We start from the raw sequence: 16,061 nt of genomic DNA, 5'->3' as shown, positions 1-16,061 counted from the left end.
AGGAATCTTACAGGCCAGCTTTACCATAAAAACCCTATCACTTTGACCACTCTTTTAATTGACCACTCTATTTTTTTCCTCAAAAAGTAATTTTATTTTATCCTTACCAAGTCAACCATAAATGGAAATTAGAACTTTCTCTATCTCTATCCCTATCTCTACCTCTATTGACTATTTTGAGCAATTTCTTTAGATAACATACAGGGCACAATAAATGACGGTTCAGAATATGTCAAAGTTGGGATTCAGGAAAGTTGCCTTTACATGTTTTAATCCTCCAAGATGGTAAGCATTTCACTATGAACTGTCAAAAAAAGTTGAACTTCCTGATAATTCTACACTAAAATTATTTTGGCTTTGATGATTTCCTAATTAATTCAATTATTTAAAATCATATTAATTATTTTTTTCTGGGTGAATTGATAGGGTTTATACAGTACAAGAATTACATAAAATGTAAGTCAAATTTTGACCAAAAATGACAAAAAAATTCCTTAAAAATACAGATTTGCATATTTCATCACAATTTGAACAAATCTAAGTTGGGTTACCCCTAGGGACCTGTATACCAAATAACAAAGCCGTCTGACCAGCGGTTATGAAGAAGATGATTTTTTACCAAAAACACCTTTTTGGCATTAATTTGCATTTTCAACAATATCAAAAAATTAAAAAAAATAGTTTCTCAAAATCATATTTTTCATCTACACAACAAATATCAAATCAGTAAGTACTGCAGTTCTCAAGATATTTGAGTGGACGGACGCCTCACAAACGGACATACATACATACATACATACATACATACATACATACATACATACATACAGACTGACGACGGACGCCGGACGGATACCCATCCCAATAGCTTCTATAGACTATAGTCTATAGTAGCTAAAAATGACATTTCTCAAAACTGGAAAAATACTGGGCCTAAACTGAGCTGTAGAACAATTCAACATTATCTTAAGGGGTATTCACCATAACAGGTACCCTTAGGCACATGCTGATTTCCACCATCAGGAAAATATGGTCCGGTACTGTGTTCTGTAGAAGTCCTTAATTTTGAAAGCCTTTCTGAATTATGACAATTAACAAGTGGTATGGTTGACTGATGACTGCCTGGTGTAAACAAAATTGCATTGCAAAATTTGAATTAAAATTGAACTGAAATTTAAACAAAATTCTGACAAGACAAAAATGACTGTAAAATACTGGAGACACTAATTCTGTATGGTAATATAATGGACAAATCAGTAACTTTTGGAAAAGTGAGCACCAAATAAAAACACGTTTTTCTCAACACTGGTTTTTCAACTATACAAACTCTCACACAAGACTACACAAAGAAAACAGTTACACTCACAAAATGTAATAAATCTAATAAATTTAGATAAATTAGAATACAGAGAGACATATTAAACAAATTTGAATATAAACATTTCAACTGTGGAAAGAAATTAAAAAAATCTTCACATTTTTATAGTTCATATTAATTTGAAACCATTTCAAGTTTCACCATTTTAATTTATCTTTGATCTTTTTTACTGGATAAACTTTGTCTGTTGTTATATACTCTGTACAAATCTTTGTTATACACAAACTGAGTCAAAGTACAAAACGATGTTCATTTTTGAATTGATTGAAAAAATCTCATTTTTGGTATCTTTTCTTACTTTTGCTTTTCAAGAATTAGGGAAAACTCCACTGGTAACATTCAATGACACTTTATTTACCAGACATTAACTTTTTGTCCAGCAATATCTAAAAAATTATATCATTTTGAGACAAATTCAACACAAAGGTTGTTGAAAACATGTTGAGGAAACACAATATTTACTATGCAGACTTCACACTTCAGTAAAATCTTCGTAAAATATTTTTTCTTGAATTCATTTGTCACATACAGCAAATCAATTTTCCTGGTAATCTTCATTGTCGTTTAGCCTTTTCCTCTGATGACATTGAAATGTTAGGCACTGAGGGTCAACAGGGGTTAACAGAAGTTTAATTATCGGTAAAATGAAACGCACCAAAAGCTTTCATACGTGAAGAGCTACTGGTGTACTCGCAGGTTGTTGGCATAGCTGTCATGAGGAACAGATACATCTCAGAAAATTGAAAATTTCAACTTGATTGAAAGCTATCAGCAAGTTCAGATGAAATACCAAATTTATTGAAAAAAGTATAGGGAGCTGATGGCAACCAGCTTTCATTGTGAATTCTTGACTGAGACAATATTTTTGTTCAGATTATCAGATGAGGAATTCATGTCTTCTACTGACTTTGAAACATGTAACAATTTTTCAGAAAGGTGCACAAAAATGGGTTACAGCCAATTTTTAGAGACAATACTGATATTTTGTTGAAATAGAAACATACTGAACATTTTGATGCCTTACAAGAATGCTGGACTTGTCTGCTGTGGGTTTAGGGTCACAGATAATTAATATGAAGTTCCTTGCATTTATTGAGAGGTGGGTTGGGGCATTGCTCTATTCCAATTATTGTACACAAATTCACACGGACTACTAGTGTATGCAAAGGTTACACCATGAAAGCCATGTATCTATGTGATTCTACATCATCTCTGACATCTTGTTTTGAAATATTTTCTCAAACACAAGTCAGCAGTTGAAACTACAAACAATTTATTTGCGCAATTTAGCATATTGGGGAAGTTCAAATACAGACCCCTAGGGTCTATGGTTCAAATCATAATTCCTTGTCAGATTTTCGCACATGGTTCAAATCATAATTTCCTTGTCAGATTTTTGCACTTCCAAACTTTGCTTAGGTAAGGGAAGGGTTTGGAGTTTTGCTGGTCTGCTTGTCAATTACCCATGGGCTGTTAGGTTCCTGATAAGACATCAAAGTCAACAAAAGGTGACAATATTGCAATGTAAGGCAAGTACAATGTGAGGTAAGTACAATAACCAATACTGCTAAAAATTCTATAATGACTCCTTTGTTAATTACACCAAAGCATCGCTTATTGAACAGATACCTACTACACATCATAAGATATTTGATCTAAAAACAAAGGAAACCAGAACTTCACTGAAAAAAATTCCTCACAGGTATGATATAAAACAGGTACACTAACATTCAACATACACATGTCATGACATAATATTTATACATAATAATTTATCTGTACAAAACGAGGTAATTTCTTTTAATCTACTCATCCCCATTTACAACAAGATGATATGACCTACTGCAGTATGGTATATACAAGATCAGTCCACTTGGCTCAGTGCAGGATGAAACTGATAGCTTATACATTGGATTACTTATGCACTGATCAGTATCATGTTTTTCTCTATTCCCATTTGAGGTCATCTTTTCGAAGTGATGTCTGTATCGTCTGCATGTCTTTAAGCATTCTCAAGCTCTGTTTAGCATTGCCCTCCCGAACTGTCACAGGCTGGGCGATGCGCCCCCGCGTCTTGACGGTCGTTATGACTTGGACTTCTCCGTTTGTGCTGCTTGTACTGCTGGCTGGTAATGAGACAGATGCTGCCCTTCTATGGCCACTTCTTGGACGACTGCCAGACCGGGGCCTTTTTTGTTTTTTGGCTGATGACTGTCAGGGAAGAGAAGTATTGAACTTGGATGAAAAACGATTTGGATGTCAAGGCAGCAGTGTCACTATTTGTTTGCAGTTGACACAGATAACCAAAAAAAACAAAATTTAAACTTTCAAACATCAGACTGCAACAGAATAGATACCTACTATATTCACCTTTGACCTCATTAATCATCAGACTATGGCACTACCTACTTTGTTCTGTTGTGTGCCTGGACCAGTGTATTTTATGAATGAACACCCACTTGTAATGTATTTATAGCAGTGACAATCAAACTACACCTTTCCCTTGAAATTTCAAAAACACAATTTGAGAATCATCACGTCAAATGGACAGACAAGCCTTGGGTGTTTCTATATATGGCTCTCTGCTAGGATATAGCTAATTCCTAACCTTGTCATAGCAATACCAGCAACATGCAGTGCTACTATCTGACACTACTTCATAAGATTAAATAGCTTGATCACAATCACAGTTGTGCCGGACATGAAGAGAGGAACCAAACCTCACTGATTCGCAATAAAAATTCATTTCCTCTGCGTTCTTTGTGCACAGAGTTCTGTGCTGTTTTACTACATATAGCTACCGGTATGTTTGACAAGTACAAGTATTATCAATGAGAGCATTTATGTTGCTGTATCATTGTAACACTGCTGGCGTATACAAATAAAACTGGTTCAAATATCTGGAATAAATACCTTATGAGAGCATGTTTTTTTAAAAGTCAATACTATACAGAAGAATATGTCCCATGGCTGTATCAAACTTTTGTCATGAGTATCAATGCCTGATTGTGTACTTCAGCTGTGATGAGATGGTTGGAATCTGTTACCATGACAAAGGTCAAATGGTCATTGTATTTGGGTCATAACATCAAGGGATGGGAACAATAAAGGTATTATACTCAGGCAATAACATATATTAAATACCTCCTTGAGGTCAATAATATGGTATTACATAGAGAAATATTAGCTTTTCTGGTCACCCTTGAAGCTGTAATATAGCTTTAATGAGAAGGTACTATTCTGTTGATAAATCAATGATTTTGAGTTAAGGAGTTGTTAGAGATTCCAAATCATTTATTTAAACCAAAAACTCGAGTGAACTTTTTAAACACAACAAGCAAATGATTCATACTTCCAATACAACATTTCTACATTTATATCCATATGACCTATACCTTATTGTGGAACTTTTAGGGGCTATTTGACTCCTTGGAATTACTACATTCTTTCCAAATTATCTGGTTGGTTCTACAGACATGGAACTAGAAATTAAAAGGTTTACTCAATCCAAAAACTGTTGACTCTGCAGAAAAAACAAACACGAAGTATACTACAAGTCCAAAAAATGCAATCTACACACAGTTAAAAATGCTATATTTTTGTTTAGAGTTGTACTGCGATTGGTATGAAAGAAAGCTTAAATTAATATGACCTGCAGGTCAGAACACGAGGAGGAAGTCTAACCAATTATGTGAATAAAAACATGAACTTCTGCATGATATAATTGATCATGCCTTCCTGAGAACTTCAAATTCATTAGTTTATCTTTTGTCACTGTGATTTGCTTTCACCAATATTGATTACAATAGTGGAAGTGTGGTCTTTAAATCATGACTTTGAAGGGGGAAGTCAATATTTTATCAGAACAGATCAAAGCAACATAAATTGCTATTGAAAAGTCAGAAAGCAAATCTGAACTCACTTCTTTGTATCTTTTAAGTTTAGCTATCTGTTGACCTTTGCCCTCCATCTTGGACACCAGGTGATCTAGTTCTCTCTCCAGGTCTTCCCTGATCCTGGGATCTTCTGCTTCTTGTATTTGTTTTGCAAGCTCTTGATGTTCACTGGGTACAGAAAAATCAACAAGAAAAAACTTAGCATAAGAAAATTGTGACAAATATCTGTCCTGGTGTCTTGCAAGGTTGATTTAACATGTGGAAAACTACTCTTAGACTATAGTATTTCTGCTGCAATAATTGTATTTGTTCAGAGGGAGTTAATATTTAGATTTTGGAAACACTCAGCAAACAAAAATAGGCACCACCAGGTAGAGTACCCGTGTGGTGTAAACCTTGACTTGGTTTTCAATACTACCTGACGTCCTTCTTGTGATGAGGGTAAACACACCCTTTTAACACACCCTTTATTTAAAGTAAGTCTGGCACATTGAACTCTAAAAACATAGCATGGCACAATATTATATAGTACTGATAATCTATCAGTGCTGTTCAATGGCACTTCAAGTGTCTTATGTATAAGTTCTCTAAAATAAACCTGTCTTCATCAGATATTTGAGAGTGCAAATACTTACAATCCCATCTGACCAAATTCATCTTGGAGACCGAGGAGCAACTCAGACAGGTCGCTGCCTGATGTACTCGTTGATGATATTGATGCGCGTCTACGCGGAGCGGAGCGGGTGCTTCTTGGAGTTTTGGCGTAGTGCTGGGCAGGTCCTTCACACCATGCTGGATTGTGGAGTTTCATCATTGCTAGGACGTTCTGGAAGTTGGAACCTATGTTGTGGCTTGGAGTTGTTGACTTAAAACATGAAATAAAAAAGGTATTATAATATGCAAATAACTTCATTATGATGCAAAGTTTCAGTCGAAAGATTATTCAAAACTTAACTTCTGTGACTCGCAAGAAGTCGAACATGAAGTTTGTCATGTTATATTCCCTGTTATAAAAGATTTAAATACACTTTAAGTGATGGTGGAAATATCAGATAAATATGATACTGTCACCGAACATCAACGTTGTGTAAAACACTCATTTGAAATAGGAGTAGAATATAAGAACTAAAAAGAATATGGACATCAAGCTAGATTTAGTATTAAAATATAGCGCCATTTCTAACCTCACAGGTTAAAGACAACTGTAAAGATAGAGAAAATAAAATGAAAGGTACCAAAGATTACTTTTGAAGGTCTAAACTTTTGAAGGTCATAAACTGAACTAAATTCAATCTGGAATATTTCAGAATCAGTTAAAGAGTAGGTTTAGCACAGAAATAATCAAACCAATTCAAAATAATTCTGCTCACTTTTCCTGCAATGAATGGAATGTCAGCTAAGTTCAATCTGTAGTGTTTCTTTGGCTCTGTGATTGCGTGTGTCTCTATTTTCCTGCAGCAAGTCGTCTTCTGTTTCTTTTTCTTCTTCTTGCTTTTCTTACTCTTTGTGATATGGGGTGAGTTTCCCGTCTCTAATAGAATGCGATTGGCCTCAGCAACAGTCTGAAGCTACAACAGATAAAGACAATCACACTTGGTGCACAACGTCAAAACTTCAATGAAAGCTTTAAAGGGTCCATGCAAGCCCCTAAGGCAACATGTTTCAATTTTCCTTCCATGGTGTGATTCTGATTGGCAAATTGACCCTTTGAGTGCTGTAATTTTTCCCACCAAAATTTTGATGCCACATTCTACCAATTTTTTATGAATTTTTCTGAAAGTCTTTGATAATTTTGGACCAAATGGACATCATATTCCATTGGCTACACTTTTTTATCAAAATTTTGGCAAAAATCTCAGAAAAAATGACTTGAGTATATTTTATAATGGCAACAAAAATTGATGTTGGCGCTCAAAGGGTTAAACCACTAATACTTAAAGCATAGCTGCATTGCAGCAAAATCAGGCTATGCTGAGTAGTATATGAAAATCTCAAAGTTTGACATTTGCATATATAGTTGTTAATATACTAGCAAATAAAACTACCCTGATAATGCTCCTATGCATATTTACACTTATCATGGTGGCAGTGGTGGTGGGATGTGTGCATAGGCCCTTTAATGTAAATGTTGAAAGGAACATAAAACATGCAATGAAACGATGCACACACAAAAACTACAATGAAACAATGCACACACAAAAACTACAGTGCCAGTAAAATCACATACAATAATTGTTCTGCTTTCCTGTTTCTTTCTTTTACAATACAAATAAATACACATGCACTAATAAAAAGGAAAGGGGAAGGAAAAGGAAGGAGACAGGTGGCTTGGAATACCCGGAAATCACACAGGAAAGGCACACAGGATATCCCGGTGGACAGACAGGAAAAGACACAACACTCGACAAGAAGGCAGCTTACCTCAGCTGCTTTATCCTGCATTAATTTTCTATGATGTCTCTCTTCCTTCACCTTATCTTCTAACTCTCTAATTTTACTCTACAGAAAGCATGACACAGCAAACTAAATTATTGAGGATCAAAACACAAAGACTATCTTAACACTACCATGCATAATCACACATACATACCACTGTAGACATACACATATGGCATACCAACAGCTGATATGTTGTAATTTTTGCTTTGAATTTGTGGGAACAAGGATATCTGTAAGATTTTCACCTCAGCATGCATGAGTAGGTACTAATGGTTTGAGCAAAATTCTCTCTTTCCATGTGAAACACAGTGACAGCAGCACTTTACATGTAATGATAACTTGGTATCATCCATCATGGACAGGTGAACAAATTGTGAGCAAGACATCAGCATGATGGTTGAACAGCTCACACTACCAGTTTATGCAACTGATCATCTCTACTGTACAGATGATGTGTCCTCACTGGTTTAGTTGAATAAGGCTCTCGGAGCAAGCTTGGCATTGCGGAGTGAATGTTGGCTTCACTGCCGCTATGCTGTCTGGCTGAGTTGAGCCTTGTTCAGCTGAATGACTACAGATCTGGTTTCACATTGTCAATACCAAAATGCTCAAAGCACATTGGAAAGACATAGGTATACAAGGAAAGACATAACTACAAAGGGTACTGTTTACACCCTGCAAGAGGAATACACAATAATTTTAGGCATGCATACCTCTGCAACAGTTTGATTTGCTTGTAGTCTCACATGTTCCCTCTCTAACTGGTCTAGCTTGTCCTTCTGGACTATAGACTCATCCCCGTCCTCCTTCCAATCAGCTGCCTGTTGTTCAAATGCCTGGCTCTTTCTGAGGGCGTTGTTGCGATCAGCTTCTGCGTTCTGCACCATCTTTCTCATGTATTCAAGCTGCTTTTCCAAGAGTTTGCACCTACTGTCCGCCGACCTAAGCTGACTTTCTAATTCTGAAAGAGATTGTTTGCAATTTATACCACTGTGTTCATCAAACCCCTTCTCCTCCTACTACACTGTACATGTGATAAAGCTGTAAGGCAGATTTGAATTTGCAGACTTTGATATTACACTTTAATCCTTTTAAAGTTATTTTTCATACCTGAACTTTGTGCAATATCTCATTTGATACATACAGCTTGTGTTATTTCGTTGGTTCAAATATAAACACATATTTGGACGGTTGATGTGCACTGAACTGACGACATATCAAATAGAGTATTCAACAGATTTTGTAGAAGGTATTTTGACCTGGAAGTTCTTAAAACATTTGGCATATCTTTAACAAAATTTAGTCCTGTTTAAATTGTGAACTTTAACCTTCTGAGAGATGAAGTATTAATGCATGCATATTTCAAATAGCAATGACATTCAGCTGTCTTTGCCTATCTAACAACAATATAGATTTTACTACATGTTCATACAGCATTATGTATATAGACACTCGCTTAAGGCCAATTTAACCACCAGTACAGAACATACATGTACATTTGTTAAACCATGGAGGTAGGTAGGAGCTACTACCACCGTGGTTAACATATCATGGGCCAACCCAAAAAACCTCTGAAAAATTCAGGAATAAATTTTCTACCACAATGATGCAATGCCAAACCTATTAACTTATTCTCCATACTTTGCTCTTCATACAAAAAAACAGGAAAACTGAATTTTGATAGATAACGGTGAATCTCTGTACACGGAATAGTAAGCTTGCTTGTATTCCATGAACAAGTTCCCTACCTTGTGAATGTTTAGACATTTCTGTCTGAGAAGCTTCTGTAACTGTCTGCTCTTTCTGTAAGATTTCTTTGTATTGAGATGTTTCGGTGGCAAGACTTCTCAGGTTCTCCTCAGCCATGGTTCTCTCCGATTCCAGCTTCCGGATCTTTTCCTGCAAACCCTTCAGGGCTGAAATGACAGCTGGAAAATGAAAGCAGAGACTTTGTCATCAATGGTCTATGTCAAAATTTGACATAATGAGAAAATGTCATTGCCTCAAGCTTACAGTTTTTGCAGCACAATGATATCAACATGCATAGAAATTTTCCAACCATCTGGAATTTTACAGTAGTTTCAAATCCTTGAGTGAACACATTTTACAACACTGTATACCTACATGTACAGTAGGCAGATTAAACTGGTATTTCATTAAACAGGATGCATGGATTAAAATTTATGGTATAAAACATGTGTTTTTTCTTTCAGACTAAAATTTGTAACCAACTTCGCACAAAGGGCATTCTACAAATATTTCTCATCCACCCAGAATCACATTGACTACAATTCTACACATATGACATACATCTTTCAAATTCTTTAGCGTTAGAACTTTAGAACCTATTTTACAAGAAAAATATTTTGTACATGTTCATGAAAAAATAATTAAACACCAACGTTCAAGGTTTCTGTTGACTTTGAAAAATACGTTTGGAGAAGAAAGTAAGGCCATACAATTTCAAAATGTTTGTGAAAGATTTCAAAACAAAATGAAGTGAGATGAATTATTTTGTGGGGCAAATTAAGTTTTCTCCCTTTTTTCATTTTCTGTGAGAAAGTGATGTAAATGATAAAAAAAATTTAAAAATAGGATACTGAACACAATCTCGATTGATGAAATAAACCTTCCTTGATTTTTCAGAGGTACATTTGTCACATTAATACACCATATTCAAAAGATCCAGCATATTTTGTTCTTGATTCGTCCTTTAGGATGAAATTTTGTTAGATATGACGGCAAATGAAAACAATAAATCTCAGAATGGCTTTAAAAATGTAGAGAACTCTAAAGACAATGGAGAGAAGCTTCTGGTGGTTTTATGGCATCATTATATTACAAACATCACGTTGAAATTACAATGTTTGCTGAAGCGAAAAAAAGGAATTTTGATAAATGTTGAGTATCAGACAAAGAATCGACACTTTATGAGCTTCCTGCATGGGTACTTTGTTTCATTGAAATATTCATTTGATAGTCAAACAGGAAATAATAATAAGTACAAAACTGGGCACCTGCCACATTTTTTATGTGATTTGCTGGTTTTATCACCCTAATTTGCATACAGCCATTCATACCGGTATGCTGTGAGTATGAAGACCAATGAATTCACAATTATTGTAAGGACATTTTTGCACCATCCATTACAAATTGAATCAGCCTTGGACAACAAAATTTCCAATAAAGAACACATTGAGTTACAAATTATTATACAATTACTATGCTGTACACAATCTACTGTATTAATTGAATTCTAGACTCTCTGATAAACAAATTAGTATACATGTTCCCATAACCTGTTTACACTCCTTAAAGCCTCAGAACTTCCGTAAAATTTTCCAGGTGAAGCAATAAAATGACAGAAAAAAGTAGTTATACTCTTCAGTAAAAATTACACAAGGGAACAAAGTATTCAGCGACCAGCGTATAGTAATAATATGTTTTGATTTAATATACATTACACAATGCAAGTTCATTAACATTACTAAATCATTGCTTTGGATGGTGTCATTTCCTGAAGACTAAAACCACTGTTTTATCAAATTGAATAGCAGGACTCGAAGTCTAGGAGATCATGGATAACACAATGGCAGAGTGGTCAGAGCAAACACATGGCACAATTGTTGCGTCTGTGAGACCCCAACTGAAGGTGTGACACTGATAACAACATGATTCACATCAACAAGTCAGCTTCTTTTCACTCTCAAAATGGTAATTATGGGGAGCTCCCACCAAGCAATGTTAGTTTCTAATAGGTACACTGGGAGTTGCTGTATAGTTTTCACTAACTTTTTTAAAGAACTACCCATTTATTACATCATTGTATGACAGGAGTCAATTGGTAATAAATGGTCATTGGTGTACCTTTTCTATAAACAGAGGCCTAGAGGTTTGAAAACAATTACATGTATTCTTATCAGGTTCACCACAAAATACGCTCAATGTTCTCATTGTTTCACAATTTCTATGGGTCAAACCTGAGGGACTCTAAACAGTACAAAAATCCAATAAGGTTTCTACCCACACAGATCTTATTGATAACGGGTGCAAAAGGCAGAGTCCTCATCATTGTTTCCTAACAACAGAAGCACCTTTAAATGATCCCTGTGCACAGAGTCAAATAGTTTATCATCCTGAGTTGGCTGGGGGGGGGGGGGGGGGGGGGGAGGGGGAGGAGGATGCAGGAGCCCAAGGGTATTCTACAGAATGCATAATTATGACAAACAATGAGGGGCATTTCACCTCTTGCAAAGCCTCTATACCAATATACTGTGTATTGATGAAATTCCATGAAAAATATCAAATGAAGCTGTGGGACGCTATGACTGCTCATGCAATGAGATAAAAAAACAACTGAATGCTGTACAATGTATAGTCCACTCAAGCTATGGAATACTATACAGTAGCGTGGGATCAACTACTTCATTGTCATAAGTGTGATGAATACAAAAATTGTGTGATTTAATACAATTAATGCTTCAACAATTAGTTTTAAATTACCAAATGAACAAAAAAGAAAAAAAAAAGATACAGAAAAACATGTCCAAGTGATATTTCACACATTATCAGTACCTGGAGAAGACAGTTCCAATACTAAGGCAAGTATGCTTGTCCATAATGTGGAATAAAAACAATATCATGTGATGACTATAGTCTAGAGCAGCAATTGACTGAGAGTCAAAAATTTCAATACATCACATTTTACAGATTTGTTGCATATACAAGTGTAAATTTTTTTTTTTCAGGGTGATCATGTGGGTTCATATAATTTGTTGGCATTAAGGTAGAATGCGCCTTGAGGAGAGATATTCTTGAAAGCTCTCAATTTTTTCAATACTGTTCTTATCTACCACTTTTGGGGATCATTTTAAAGCTCTTGGTGTAAGAAAAAAATCCATCCTCTTAGTTTTTAAAAATAGGAAATTGTATTTTTCCCCATAGAGTTAACACAGGGATGGTGGCCATTTTGAATTTCAGTTATCGGTAAATGTTTGGTAATTTGTTTCTCTAGTAGTAAACTTAGCACGGTGACCACTGATTTTCACTCATGATTTGATAAGAGAATGGTTAACAGTTTCGTTGAGGAAAGTTTGAGCAAAAGTTTAAGTCTTGCACTCTCAAGGTGCATACTACCTTAGGAGATATGACTAAAGGCTCTTCATACCTCTGCTATTGCTCTCTGGGATTCCAGCCTTGGCAGGTGACCTGATGGATGATTTCATAGGCACCCTGGTAGGTGTTGTCAGTTGCGTAGGAAAGATTTGGTCATCCAGCAATGGTCTGGAACTTGGGTAATCCCTGTAGGAGTCGATGGAGTCTCTTGTTGCCGGGGATGCTGTCCCATCGTAAATGTGTCCATATGATGGTTTGTAGGGTGATATGTGACTTCGGTAAGGGTTAGGTGATCTCGTCATCTTTGGAAAACGAAAGCAAAGAAATAAAATTTTGTACATGAAGTAACATAATGTCAGCATCTTTCCAACAACTTGTCACCTATAACCACAACACCTTTCTATTCGTTTTCAAAGGTTGGAGTAAATGTTTGAGATGAAATTACTACTTGCTTTTGTTTGTCTAAACTAGCATGCAAGTATACTGGTACCATACCCATGAAATCATATTGCATTATGCACACACGTCACTTCAATAGTTTGCTGTAGTTCTGTTTTTCTAAAACAACTGACTAGATACTGGCAGGGTTTAGACAGACATTTGACAATCATTTTAAAAAAATATATGGAGTACTACGTCTTCCCTAACATCTTTGAATTAATTATAAAAGGTATAGTCCTCAAAAAAAATGAGTGTCTGTAGGCAAATTACGTGTTTATAAAACAAGTTACTGGTTAGAAGAATATGTAATCCCTGCCTTGAAAAATAAAAACTGTACTGGTATGTTAGACTTGCAGAAATTTACTGCTTACCGACCCAGCCCTTGTTACATTTAAAAAGCTACTGACATCTTAATTAATATACATACAATTAGGATTTTTGTTGTTGTGATGTATTGTAACTTTAAAATCTCAACATTCCATCACGCCATGTCGCTATATAACACCTAGTGCTATTGTTCTCTGTATTTGGTTTGCTGAGGTAGGGGTAGTTTCATGTTACACATTTGGATGTGCTGGTCCAATGTAACAAATACATGAATGGCATGCAGCACAGTGATGCAAGCTACCAAGTTGTATTGTTTAGGTGGTGAATGGGTTTTTTATTGGTCATGACTTTTAATGTTTGCCATTTATCAGGAACCTTGCAACAATGCTTACATACATACGAAGTTGTGTAAAATACAATAATATTAGTGCAATTATATGAAACACAAAAGGTTTGCAAGTTGAATATTGGGCAGAAATTTTATCATTTCCCCATACAGTTCATCTTGACAACAACAGGCTATGTTCCAACATGGTTCACAAAATGGTCTTCCGCAATTGTAATTTGTAAAGATGACAAAAGCACCAGAACTCAACTGTACTGAAAAACTTTGTCTCACTGCTTGGAAAATATTGGAAAACACTCCGAAAATATTATGCATTTAAACAATTCGATTAAGAAGTTGTGGGGAGTTATAATTATTTCGTATGCACACCAACGCTGGAATCTGCGACAGTTACAACAAAACATCGCAAGTCGCAACACGTACACCGTCCATTCAGTCCGTAACGACTACAACTATTATCGAATTTCTTTTTAAAGTCTTTTGACACTTGGCTGGGCGGTTGCCCCAAGCTATGCAATTTAAAGTGTGAAATACGATTCAACACATGGAATCAAAACAATACGATCAGCACGGCATCGTTATTAAAAAGATAACAGAGACTGTTTCTCACGCATCCCGAGGGATTCATTGCCAAAATGTACTCCCGCTTCGCTAGTTATTGTGTCATCGTCATTCAAGTTTGTTTCTCGTAGTAAAGTTATGATACCGCGTTTGTGCATATGGCTGACTGGGTGGAAGTCTTCGTGGGAGCCGATATCAGCAAATGAGAAAGGGGAACATTTGTTGGACAGTCTATTAAAATCGACATTTGAGCCGTTCATTTATTTCGAAACTTGTGAAAACACCGAAACCCTATCATTTTCTATGGCTATTTCCAGTGACTGCCATTGAATGGCAAATTCGAACGTGCTGCGAAGACCGAACGCGTTTCAATTTCCACCTAGATTTCACAGCCACCAATATCTTAAATCTGTATGTCCAAGAACGAATACTTACCGAATACCTTGTGTCCATGTTTGGTTGTGCGTCGGGCTTCTTTCTAGGGAAGTACGTTACTATCGCAGGACTGAAAGAAAGTTTGTGCAGTTTGTACTCAAATCACTGACCGCTTCATGCAAGTTCAAAAGCCGTAACAGCTGACATCCGGGATATGAAGAGGCAGCTAAAGCGATCTAACAACAAATTTCATTGGCCACTTTTAGAGTCTTCCAATTGAACGGGAAAAAGACTTGCTTTGATTGGTTTGTTATGTTGACCTCGCTGAAAGTGTTTGTTTACACCCAAATTTACACGTGATTCATGTGAATTAGAATTGTATATAAACACCGAATGAGTACGTAGTTGAGCGTACTAGAGATTGAATGAAGTAGACAAGCTGAGTGGAGTGGAGATGAAGTGAAGTTGAGGGGTACGGTTGCAGTTCAGTTCAGTTCAGTTTAGTTTGATAAGGAATAGATATCCTATGCTGGATAATGGAACATCACTCTGTTGTGGCATAGTAAAAGCGTAGTAAAAGCATCAGTTCCGTAGCCAACAAATTTCCCCGGCGATTTTGAGTGGGAAAGGCACAGAAGTTTGATGGCATTGCTATCGGGAAAGTTGTAAGCTACGGAACTGCTGCTATGCGGGGAAACAACGTTGAGTGTCCAATTTGGAATACGTAGATGCTCTTCGGTATGGAGTATGACCACAGTCACTTGTGATCGGTCTATTCCGCTCGGCGTCTATGCCACCATAGAAGTCTATACGTATCTTTTCCTCAGGCATATGTACACCTTACCTCCGTACCTCCGACCCACAGGCGTACGGAACGTTTCGTAGATCGTCGTCGGATGGGAAGTGACTGACACTGTGAGGCCGAAGGCCGAACCTCGGCCCCACAGTGTCACAGGTCCAGTAGGCATAATTTGTGATGTTTTTTCCTGTTATTATCATAAAAATAATTATGAATATTAATAAATATTAATATGAATGTTACAGAATATTAAAACTTTTTTACAACAATGCCGTCTACTTTGTGTAAATGCCATCTGGAAACTCCATTGTTTTGATAATTATGATAATGAATAAATTATGATTATGATTAATAAAGTCATATTTTACACATTGTAATGTGCTT

General features: G+C 36.1%; 2 protein-coding genes across 3 annotated transcripts in view; one reads left to right on the top strand and one right to left on the bottom strand.

Annotated features, from left to right (window-relative positions):
- Nucleotides 1–16,061, top strand: part of LOC139142158 (biotin--protein ligase-like) — a 635,662-nt gene that overhangs the window by 547,905 nt on the left and 71,696 nt on the right. The gene's annotated exons all lie outside the window — the stretch shown is intronic.
- On the bottom strand, nucleotides 3,176–15,095 carry LOC139142162 (centrosomal protein of 57 kDa-like). Of its 2 annotated transcripts, XM_070712014.1 has the most exons (9): nucleotides 14,939–15,095; nucleotides 12,881–13,130; nucleotides 9,462–9,641; nucleotides 8,427–8,674; nucleotides 7,696–7,773; nucleotides 6,645–6,842; nucleotides 5,910–6,139; nucleotides 5,301–5,442; nucleotides 3,177–3,589 (listed from the first exon to the last, which is right to left on the bottom strand). In XM_070712014.1, exons 1-9 carry the CDS (start codon nucleotides 14,954–14,956, stop codon nucleotides 3,326–3,328), a joined length of 1,608 nt encoding a protein of 535 aa, XP_070568115.1. In that variant the 5' UTR covers nucleotides 14,957–15,095; the 3' UTR covers nucleotides 3,177–3,325. The 2 variants fall into 2 exon arrangements, with proteins under 2 accessions (XP_070568116.1, XP_070568115.1); XM_070712015.1 differs by lacking the exon at nucleotides 7,696–7,773 and having other exon boundaries at nucleotides 3,176–3,589.

This window comes from Ptychodera flava, chromosome 10, assembly GCF_041260155.1.
Source record: "Ptychodera flava strain L36383 chromosome 10, AS_Pfla_20210202, whole genome shotgun sequence".
NCBI classification, from domain to species: Eukaryota; Metazoa; Hemichordata; class Enteropneusta; family Ptychoderidae; genus Ptychodera; species Ptychodera flava.
The sequence above is the reverse complement of the archived record's forward strand: the minus strand, read 5'-3'. Positions and strand labels throughout refer to the sequence as shown.

What these genes read in the sequence shown, in the direction of transcription:
- LOC139142162 (XM_070712014.1), bottom strand. An exon ending in CAAATCAAACTGTTGCAGAG is followed by an intron (nt 7,774 to 8,426) that starts GTATGCATGCCT and finishes TGCTTTCTGTAG; the next exon opens with AGTAAAATTAGAGAGTTAGA. An exon ending in GAATTTGGTCAGATGGGATT is followed by an intron (nt 5,443 to 5,909) that starts GTAAGTATTTGC and finishes TTCTGTACCCAG; the next exon opens with TGAACATCAAGAGCTTGCAA.